Consider the following 11,863-nt stretch of genomic DNA (forward strand, 5'->3'; position numbering starts at 1 on the left):
CAAAACAAGCTAGTTACATTGATGATGAGCCTAACAGTTTACAGGAATCCGATACAGCAGTAGACTCTCAGAGTGCCATCGTTTCTGAACCACAATCTCCACGTAATCCTACTGGAAGTTATCGTACCCGATCTGGACGAGAAGTAAGAAAGCCCAAACGTTTCGAGAAATAGATTCAAGGATGTGTCGGTGATGAATGATTTGTGTAAATAACTTTGTTTGTAAACTGGGGCAGAATAATCCCCAATATTTCTAATCATTTTATTTGACTGGGCAGTCTACCCAAGTCATTATGTGTTCTCAAGTTTAAAGTTGTTGTGATGTGTAGACCAATTATTTTATAAGAAATTTTAACAAAGACATGATTGGCTGAACTTTAAATTTTATTACATCAAAATTTTGTAAAAGGAAAATTGTAATATTCATAACTTTTTTTCCGGATTTATGTTATTGACTTTCGTTTTGTAACTAGCTAGTAAATGGCTGCACACGTTGACACAATCTCTACCCAGAGTTATCGTTCCACTTATACCTCTGTCAACGTCTAAAAAGTAGTACGGAAGCGGAGGGACGTGTTTTTTTTGTTTTAAATGTTGTTTAAAATTGTCACAATTAGATAAACACATTTACATTTCTATATATGTGTTAATGCTGCAAGTTGTTTGTCTATAAAAACTAAATCATGTTTATATTTATCGTTAGTGCAGTTTAATTTCACGTTCGTAATATCCTGCCGAGAAATAATCCCTGATAGGATATCATGGTGAAAAAGCGATATCTGATTCTAATTCTCATAAATAAACTTTATTTAACATGTTAAAGAAGAAAATAGAAGTTACTTTTATAATTTATGATGCAATAGGTGAAAGTAAGTTTTGCCAAGATTCTTGGCATTTAGACGTTGACATAGGTGTTGTAGCGAAGCGAGCGACAACTCTGGGAAGAGATTGACGTTGACATGGTTAATTGTGCTTGACAAATCCAAGGCATCCTCCCCTGTCATACATAACATTACACAAACAGTGATACTGTACAAATCAATATGCCAAAAACAAAGCACAAGAAATTTTATTTTTGTTAAACAAAGCACTGTTAAGACTGTGTTGTGGTAATGCAGCTTAAATACGACGTCACATGAGATCAGAATCGAGAAGTGCCAATGCCACGTGCGGTGTGAAAACACTAATCTTAAAGTAGACCAATATTAGCACTACGGCACTAATTAAAGATTAGTAAAACAAGATTGTACAGTTTTGAATTAATTTAAGGAAGGCTGGGAACAGATTTAGGCTAACAGAAAAACAATTAGGCAATAAAGATAAATATAAACGACATTTCTGTGAATGATACATGTGTAATATACCTATGCACTGACCACGGATATGCTACGCGTAAGAAAGGCGATAATTGTCGGCTTACGAGTTGAACTGATAGTGATAATTCGCAAGAGAAGTAATGAATCCGATTTTATTTAGACAAATTTATTTAAAATTTATTTTGGATAATAATCATTACATTAGACGCATACCCCTTCCCCTTCAACCTGCTTACCCATCAATCACAATGCATTTTTTTTTCTAATATTCGCTTTAATATAAGCTTTGAAAATAGTTGATTACTTGCAGCTTACTTACTCTCTGTAAGAAAACCATTGAATTTGTGATTATCAGCTAATCACGTTCAGATTCATTGTCTCTTATCTAATTACAGACAAGTGTGTTGTTATTCTTTTTTAGCTCACCTGAGCTGAAAGCTCAAGTGAGCTTTTCTGATCACATTTTGTCCGACGTCCGTCTGTCTGTCTGTCCGTCTGTAAACTTTTCACATTTTCGACTTCTTCTCAAGAACCGCTGGACCAATTTCAACCAAACTTACCACAAAGAATCCTTGGGTGAAGGGGATTCAAGTTTGTTCAAATGAAGGGCCACGCCCCCATTCAAGGGGAGGTGATTGGGAATTAATGAAAATTTGGTGGTATGTTTCAAAAATCTTCTTCTCAAGAACCACTGTGCCAGGTATTGTAGATTCAAGTTTGTTCAAATCATGATCCCCGGGGGTAGGGCGGGGCCACAATGGCCGACCAAAGTTTTACATAGAAATATATTGGAAAATTCTTTAAAATCTTCTTCTCAAGAATAGCAAAGCCATAATTGATCATATTTATATGGAAGCATCCTCAGGTAGTGTAGATTCAAGTTTGTTCAAATCATGATCCCCGGGGGTAGGGCGGGGCCAAAATGGACGACCAAAGTTTTACATAGAAATATATAGAAAAATTCTTTAAAAATCTTCTTCTCAAGCATAGCAAAGCCATAATTGATCATATTTATATGGAAGCATCCTCAGGTAGTGTAGATTAAAATTTGTTCAAATCATGACCCCCGTGGGTAGGGTGGGGCCAAAATGGCCGACCAAAGTTTTACATTGAAATATATGGGAAAATTCTTTAAAAATCTTCTTCTCAAGAATAGCAAAGCCATAATTGATCATATTTATATGGAAGCATCCTCATGTAGTGTAGATTCAAGTTTGTTCAAATCATGACCCCCGGGGGTAGGGCGGGGCCAAAATGGCCGACCAAAGTTTTACATAGAAATATATAGGAATATTCTTTAAACATCTTCTTCTCAAGAATAGCAAAGCCATAATTGATCATATTTATATGGAAGCATCCTCAGGTAGTGTAGATTCAAGTTTGTTCAAATCATGACCCCCGAGGGTAGGGCGGGGCCAAAATGGCCGACCAAAGTTTTACATAGAAATATATAGGAATATTCTTTAAAAATCTTCTTCTCAAGAATAGCAAAGCCATAATTGATCATATTTATATCGAAGCATCCTCAGGTAGTATAGATTCAAGTTTGTTCAAATCATGACCCTGGGGGGTAGGGCGGGGCCAAAATGGCCGACCAAAGTTTTACATAGAAATATATAGAAAAATTCTTTAAAAATCTTCTTCTCAAGAATAGCAAAGCCATAATTGATCATATTTATATGGAAGCATCCTCAGGTAGTGTAGATTCAAGATTGTTCAAATCATGACCCCCGGGGGTAGGGCAGGGCCAAAATGGCCGACCAAAGTTTTACATAGAATATATGGGAAAATTCTTTTAAAATCTTCTTCTCAAGAATAGCAAAGCCATAATTGATCATATTTATATAGAAGCATCCTCAGGTAGTGTTGATTAAAGTTTGTCCAAATCATGACCCTGGGGGGTAGGGCGGGCCACAATGGCCGACCAAAGTTTTACATAGACATCTATAGGAATATTCTTTAAAAATATTCTTCTCAAGAATAGCAAAGCCATGACAGGTCATGGGACTACTTTTGGATTTAAACTTTTCAATAATAAACCAATTTCTACTTTTTCCTAGCCACAGTGCTCAGGTAAGCAATGTGGCCCATGGGCCTCTTGTTAAGTAAAATAAGACTTATTTTAGCATGTTTAGGGACAAACTAATTTTAGGGACAATAGGTATTTGGTGTGTATTGTTATTGTTTTTAATATGTACAAACTTTGTTCATATTGAGTATACACTCAAACCTTAACGGTTTATTACTGGAAAATGTGGCAATACATGTATATTTCTTCTCGACAAACAATCCAGAGTAGAGCTCATATCATGAAAAGTAATGCGTCAACATAACTTTTGTTTTTAGCTTATTCTTTTTCTTAAATGCTTTTTGGTAAAAAGAAAACACATTCTTGAAGATTGAGTTCATTAGTTTTTCTTAAAATGACCGAGATTGACCTGTGAAGCATATTTTCTCATACTACATTTTTATACATTAGCACAACGAAGTGCAAATATTTATAAGAATTCACTCAAAACAATGATTTTATACGGTTTATTAACAGGTTTTCTACTTTATTCTGTGTATTCCAGTTGAATATTTAGCCCTTAACTCATTTTATTCAACAAAATCTAGAATAGGTAAATTTCAATATTTTAGACGTGGGGGTATATACTTTGAGATAGCGGAAAGGTAAACACGTTGACATATATTTTTTCTTGTGTCCATCCATTGCTGGGATGTATGAATAACTTGTAAAAGCAGAGTTTTAAAGACTGAGCCTATATAGTGCCGAGTGTAAAACAACCTTAATTGACACTTTTAAGGTATCTGTACTAGCCTGATGGTCTTAACATTTACATTTTAACGGCTATAACAATCATATATACACCCCGCCCTCATTGACCAAATTTTGTATATCTTCTAAATTAGTTTTATAATTATGGGACCTGAACATAAAAGACAGTTTAAATCCATAAATATTCGTCTTCTACCTTTTCATAGCGTGTTTTTGTGCATACCTGTGCATGTGTATGATATTCGTTGTTGATTTTCAAGTACCGGTATAACCTCATACTTACCCCCAACTGACCTTATCAGGCGGAGATAAAATTCAGTCCAGCCGAACCCAGTTTTCATCAGGCGCTCCAGATGCTTTGTACATAAGCATATAGATACAGATAACAGAATAATAATAATTTATACTTGTAAGGAGTCCATCAAATTTAACAAGCACACAATAACGTATTATTCCTACTTATTAAAGCAAAATGAGCTGCAACTTTGATGTCAGAATTTTTTGTTGCAAAAATGTAAATTACTATTTCATTAACAGAAAAAAATAATGTTAATAAACTTCTGATGTTCATATTTGCGATAAAAAACTATTTCTAAGCTTCGGTTGAATCAAAATTAAATTATTGTCGTCCTGTACAATAATGATTTCGTATATAGAATGGTATATTGGATTATATATAGAAGTCTTTTTTCTTCTTTATTGAAGTCCAATTGATCATAAAGGTTCAAGTTAAATACAAAATTATCACAGTAACACATTTTAACAGCAAAATAAAATTTTCGAAAATGCAGCTCATATTGCTTTAAACACTAAGTCTATGTTTAGAAGTAAAATGTGCATGCATGTATTTTCATTTTTAGAGACCTACTGCCAAAATAATTGTATTTTTAGCGGGAAACGAGGGGAAGGGAGAGGGGTTGTAAACTGTCATATACATGTACGTAATGTAAGCATATATCTATATGTGCTATGCATGCATGTACCTACACGTATATAAATACAGGGTATGTTGAGTTGATAGAACGCAATACGCTAGATCCCATTATATGTAACCTTATTAATCTTTATTACTAACCCCTAACCATTATATTTTTTATTTACTAAAGAAATACACTTCAAACATTTACACTGACATTAGAAAAAAAAACAACAACAAATAAATCTTATATTTATGTTGTGTAGTAATGTTTAACCTAAGAAAAAAAATAAAGACGTTTTTTTAAATAGCAGAAGTATAAGAAAGACAAGAAAATATGCATAAATTCATCATGTAAAAAACTCTTAAATTAAATATGCCACTGTATTTTATTCAGCATTTGGTATTAGAACTTATTGTATTTGATGTACACTCTAATTGTAGGCGGGATTGCGTTTATCAGATTTTAAATACACTAATTGGTAAACAAGTTTGTTTCTTAAATCTGTGATGTTTAATGATAAAATCGCATTGATTGAAAATCTTATGAAGCCGAGCAAAAAATCAACTTGACCCAGCAATCGGTCAAATCTCGACTTTAAAGTCTTTTACACAAGAGTTGGGGTATGCCCTTGGCCCATTTAAACACGATCAGTATATCAAACGTTTATAAATCAAATTTAATATTGTTTTGCTTTAGCCAAAAAAAAAAATCTTAAACCAGATACGGTCTTGCACTTTAAATGAAAACAAAGGACAGGGGTATCGTCATGTGTCAAAGCTTATCTAATTCAGTTACTAATATGGCGAATTATTATTTAATTAGCATGGTCATTTTATTTGTTTAAATGCATCCGCCGTCACCGATTTGGCCTTGATAACATGATATCGGCTGATTACGTATTGACGTTAATTGAAAACCTTTGTCCGTCTATCTGTTTGTCTATCTTTATGATCTGGCATGGCGGATTACGCATAGCTTACACGTGACGTTTTATTTTGTCAATCTCAGCAAAGTTATTGCTGATATAGAGGGCAAAAATATTTCATTTTATAAATTATACACTGGTCGTGTTAAGAGGACATAATTATTTCGAAATAAATCAGTAAGTCTAAATAAATTCATATGTTTAAAACAGTCCACAATTAACATACGTTTATATAGAAAAGAGAAATTTTCTTTATTATAAGATAATTGTGAAACTTATTTAAAGATGTTATTTGAAAAAAAAAAAGGATAGTTGAAATTTTATTAGTGGGTCTAAGATGTACATGTATATGCTTACTTTACCTTGAATTTTTAATTAACCTTTATTTCAATGATCTTATACCCGTAAACGATATGCATGAAAATTTTATTCTTATTAATATTTTCTTTCAACAAATATCAAAGGCAAGATTGTTTCAAGCCTGGAAAAAAAGTAAAAAAAAAAAACCAAGAAATTAATATTAATTGCAACAAAATATACCCTTTTACTATAAATAAATATGTAAATGGTTTATGCAAATGAGTTTTACGTTAAAAATCATATATTAACATATTAATATTTATTCCTAATTACAATCATTTTTATCAAGAAAACAATGTCATTTGGTTTTCATTCTCTTTGTTATTTTAAAACAAGTTCAACTAATGGTCCGCAAAGTGAAGAGGTTTCATTTTGAAGGTTACGTGTAACTTAGAAACATTAAAGTGAACAAGAATAATAAAACTGGTAAACATAAAAAATTAAGTTTCTAGTATTGCATTTCTAAGTAGATGGGTTGGAAAATCTCTCCTTTTAGGACAGATGATACAAAAAAAGGATGCCTGGATTGGTATATATTTTTCGTCCATAATTTCAATGCAAATGATACAAATAACAAATTTCTAGAATATAAAGAAAGTGCAAACCTTCTGTGATGTTCAAAAGTGTGCCCTTCTGAAACCATCCTTATTAATTTATACAAATATTTTTCACTTTAAATTCCATTTTTGTGTGCTACTATGAATAAAAAATGAAAAACTATGCGATGAAAGTTATTCATTTTATTCATTTAAACATGACCCAAGTTGTAATTTTCAATTTCTTTGACGAAAGTTTGTTTGTATCATTTGCCCTTAACATGAAATTGTTGATAGTCATTCATGTTGGAAGATTGCAACATATAGGCTGCGTAAAAGTAAATGTACCTGTTAAAAATTGTAACAATGAAACCTTTTTTTTACAATCGGCAATTGATATTCACATAATAAAAAAAGATTGAAACATAAAAAGATGTCCTATGTTCTTACGATTCCTTGTGGGACGGTTAGTTAAATGTGAACTTTTAAACTTTAAACTTTATATTGATAGACGGTTTTTGGTCATGATTGCTTGTAGTTTTCATTGACGATATAATGTCAAGGAATGATTTGACATAGGGTTTCCGCGGTAAATTGACAAAAACTTCAATCTACATACAACTAATGAAATTCAACTTAACAAAACATAGGTACACACTATGGAAGATGTATATCTTTGATTTGGATAAAAGTACCATATTTACACCCAATTACTAGTGAATCTGTGAAGCCCTTGAAGTATATGAGTGTAAGGAGGTACATTTTTTTTCTCTTTTGGCTGGTCACTGTATTTTATCGAAATCTACATATTTGTTTAAGGCGAAATTTATACTTTACTGCGCTCATATGACAATGTCTACAAAAATTGTACAATCTAGCTTGTCTCTCCTAATAATAATATGAACAGAAAATGGGCAGTTGTTTTACGTTAGAATGAATTCATAAGCTTATTTAGGCACCGGCTTGACTTTTCTGATCGACTAAAAAATAAAAGGAAAATTTAATGCATATGATTGAAAAGGGAATTTTAGTTGCTTTCCAAAAGATAATTTAGATGCATTTTAATAACAGATTGAATGCGAATCTACAATCTTCTATCACAATTACAAACATTTGATATATTGTAGAACTTTACAGTTTTGTAAGTTGATTAAATTGAGAAATGGTAACATGTTTTCCCGTGAATCAGTGAATGCAAATTTCATGTGCATTGCTTTGTCCGAAAACGATAAACGACGAGGTTTCATGCATCAAAAGGCTTTTGTTGATTTAAAGTTTGATAAGTGTAAATAATATCTATTTTGACCTTAACCACGTGTCTGTGATGAAATATAAACACCTAATAAAACAGCATTTTTTCCTTTAGTCATTAGTTTCGACAGTCAATCTCTGTAAGCGACCAAAATAAAAAAAAACAATAGCTGTATAAGGAAGATTCTTCGAAACAGCATATCCTTCTAATATACTAAGACGCGTCTATTTTATATATATCAAAATATAAAAATCGAATATATGGTCACAAAGCAGGCAAATTTTTGCTATCACAGGGTCTAAAATTTCATGGATAATGCAGTATTTACACTATTCAGAAGGAGATACTTTCCTTCATTCTAATTTGGGAAAAAAACGAGAATATTTGTAAATTTAGTATATAATTAATTGTGGAAAAAAGGGACCACACACAATAATTTTGTCACCCTATCCTTTGAAGTCGCACGAACACTTTTTAATATAGAAACAGATGATAAAACTATTAATATTGTAACGTGTAACCTAAGGGTTCGTTTTCAGGAGATGCAGGGTCCAACATATCTAAATATAAATGAACGTTTCCTATGGCTCTATCTGAGCCTATAATTAATACTGGGAATTAAAATTATGTACAAGTATGATTATTTATTATTTTCATGGGATCCTTGTCCTTATTAATTCTTTTTTTTTATATATAAACAGCGGGACACAAAAGCCGAGGTTCTCTGTCACCAAGTACAACCTATATGACTGGGTTCCCTGCACCTGGTTCCGAAACCAAGTTCTTATTGTAATGAGTGCTCGGTACCTCACCCTTATTCAGGACTACTATACCTTGCGCTACACTACAATTTCTTGGCTTACCATTTACCGGCGCTCTGTACCCTAGCCTTACTTTTATTTCACTATTTTAATTCTTCTGTTCTAATATGAACTATTATCTTCTTTTCAACTTCCCACTTCTTCTACGGGTTTCAGAACGGTCGAGACTGCCTCTGCAGTCTTTTATATAGCCAAGGGCTATACTATTCAAACAGGGGTGAACAGGCTCCTGGACTGTTCCATTATTCCAAGTCACACCAACGTTTGAATGGCATAGGCCTTTTTCATTACTCATTACAATATTTTATGATTTCTTCGAAGTTTAGAAAAAGATTTCTCCAAGTTTTACATAATGTATACGAGGGTCATTCAAAAAATATGTAGACAATGCTTCTCATAGCCATATGTTTATTACAAGATCATAGATCAACACATTTTCGTAAACATAAACATTTATTTTGTCGAAGTGTGAAGTTTCATTCCATTTGATTAAACAGAATTCACATTAGCCAAAATTAAACGCAAGATGTTTTGTTACCACGGAGCACGGTTAACCAATATTGTAACGTCAAAAACAACGCTAAGAAATTTTGTCTTATGTATACACATTTTTGTTATTTCAAAGACGGTTTGATGCGTCTTCTCCATTCAAAACACATATCCACAATACTTAACAACTGGTTTGCTAACAATTGTATAAATATATGTAGCTTGAATTAGAATGTCATTGTTTTCAAATTCTTTGATTTACCATACAACTTTATTATTTCTGCAACATTGAAGCACACATCACCTTCAATGACGTTCCCAACTCTTCTGACAATATTTTTAACATGAACGGGTTTCTTTGCAGACAATCCATCGTCCGATTCAAACTTGCTACCACTCAAAAATTGTATTTTTAACTTAATACAAATACGCAGACTTTTTATATACAGATCCTGATTTATAAGGATTTTTTAAGCTTGTAGAAAAAGTTTTCCGAATGTTAAGTCTAATTTTATTGCTACTTGCTGCTCCGTGACGTCCTCCAACGTCATAGTTTTTTGCCTTTTTTAATCAAGTCCATATGTATTTAGAAGCTGCTATCTTTTAAATGATACGAGATATTACATAACCTGATTTCATTTTAATAAATACAGCAATACTTTATTTAAACATGTAAATTTTATTTCGTTTCAGCTCAATTTATTAGATGTATAGCTGTTAATACTATTAAGTGAAAATTAGAAAATTACTCAATTTTGACGGGGCTCCGTGACCCCATTTTTGCTGTTCTAAATCCTTGGTAATTTTAATAAATATGAGGATACATTCCAATTTTTTTACCCAAATTATTTGAATCTGTTGTTAAAATATTTGTACCAAATTTGGATATAATATGACGTTAAATAAAAAAGTTAGGACAAAAGTCTACGAACTTTTTGAATGACCCTCGTACTTTAATGTAAGACGATATATGAAAGACAATTTCGTTTGAATTTATATTTAATTTTTCACCCACAATGATTGAAGGCATTCTGGCTGAGTTGATCAGACATGCATCTCCCTTCAATTTAAAATGATTCTATCTCTGCTTTAGATATTAGCAGACCATGGATTACCTAACGATGAAATGGAAATACTGGTACACATACCTAGACGTCAATAAAGACGGTAAGATTTCTATGGAAGATGTCGAGGAATGTCGGAAGAAGTTCACTGACCTCCATAAACTGGCGGGAGAAAAGGCCAAAAATGTCAACGTGGATATAGAACAATGGTGGAACACGTACATTTTCCGCGCAGGCGCAGGAAAGGAGATCAGCGTGGATGACTTTGTTTCGATCCTGTCGGCTGATTATAAGAAGGACAAAGCAGGCTTTAAAGATAGCATGCAAAAGTGTTTTGAAAAGGTTTTCGACGTCATAGATATGGATAAAGATCGCACGATTGATCTCGACGAATTTGTGTTTGCTTTCAGAGCGTTTGGTCACGAGAACGAGGCTGTCCTGAAATCCGTGTTCGATTCGTACGGGCAAAAGAAAGTTCCCATGAAAAAGCTAGTAGATTCCTGGGTCCAATTCGTATGTGATGAAGATAAATCTAAAAAGGATGTGTTATTGGAAGCTTTTAAAAAAGGAATGTAAATAATTTTTATGACATAAACCATGCACTGTACAGTTAAACTGATGAATAATCATCTTTATCATTACAAGGAAATTAAAAGAATATATATCGCAGTATCTTACTTTGATCACTTTTTTAATTACATTATTTTGTTATTTTCTTTGACTTGATATTATTCCTTAAAACATTGAAATATAATACTGAAAATGAAAATGTGTACAAAATATTAAAACTATTTATGAACCTGAATGTTTTTTTCTTATCATCTCGATCAAATTTCAATTTATTACCATGCATCAAATGTTTGAATGGGATGCAGTTTGTACGAACAAAAAATTTAATTTACTCTTAACCTTGAAACAAGAAGGACAGTAGTGTTTCTGTGCTTTTTTCGGCGAGTGTGGGGGTCTTTACATTGGGGGGACCGAAAGCGCGAAAACAATACAAATACATGTACAGTAATGTTGAAATTAGAGCTCAATTTTATCTCTTTCATGTTTTGCTGTTCTGCTGGATTGCTTTGAAAGGTTTTCTGCCATAATCAATTAGCCATAAAATTCAAAAAGTTCTTTTTTTAAGCGAATTTAGATGGGTCACTTAAGAAGCTATTACAAATAAATCGTAATAAAGTTTAGCGATATTCAATTTTGGCGATCTTGGCATCCTCGCTTATAATGCCAGAATTAGATCTTCGCTAAAAATTCTACTTACATGTATACGGTACAAAAAAAAAATAACGAACAGTATAAAGCTGCATGAAATAAATACATAGATATATCGAAAAATATTCGAGCTCAAAAGTGCCTTTAAACAAGATTATTCAGAAGCAGAGCAAACACGGACCAC

At 32.5% G+C, this 11,863-nt stretch overlaps 1 protein-coding gene across 1 annotated transcript; it reads left to right on the forward strand.

Annotated features, from left to right (window-relative positions):
- Positions 1-6,016: 6,016 nt before the first annotated feature.
- LOC134280852 (sarcoplasmic calcium-binding protein-like) lies at positions 6,017-11,140 on the forward strand. The gene is made up of 2 exons (XM_062763297.1): positions 6,017-6,116; positions 10,491-11,140. The coding sequence occupies exon 2, from the start codon at positions 10,504-10,506 to the stop codon at positions 11,035-11,037; it is 534 nt and encodes a 177-aa protein (XP_062619281.1). The 5' UTR covers positions 6,017-6,116; positions 10,491-10,503; the 3' UTR covers positions 11,038-11,140.
- Positions 11,141-11,863: the final 723 nt, after the last annotated feature.

This window comes from Saccostrea cucullata, unplaced genomic scaffold (assembly GCF_032062105.1).
Source record: "Saccostrea cucullata isolate Sc308-1 unplaced genomic scaffold, CSIRO_AGI_Scuc_v1 ctg2582, whole genome shotgun sequence".
NCBI classification, from domain to species: Eukaryota; Metazoa; Mollusca; class Bivalvia; order Ostreida; family Ostreidae; genus Saccostrea; species Saccostrea cuccullata.

What these genes read in the sequence shown, in the direction of transcription:
- LOC134280852 (XM_062763297.1), top strand. Translation starts at nt 10,504, where the DNA reads ATGGATTACCTAACGATGAAATGGAAATACTGGTACACATACCTAGAC.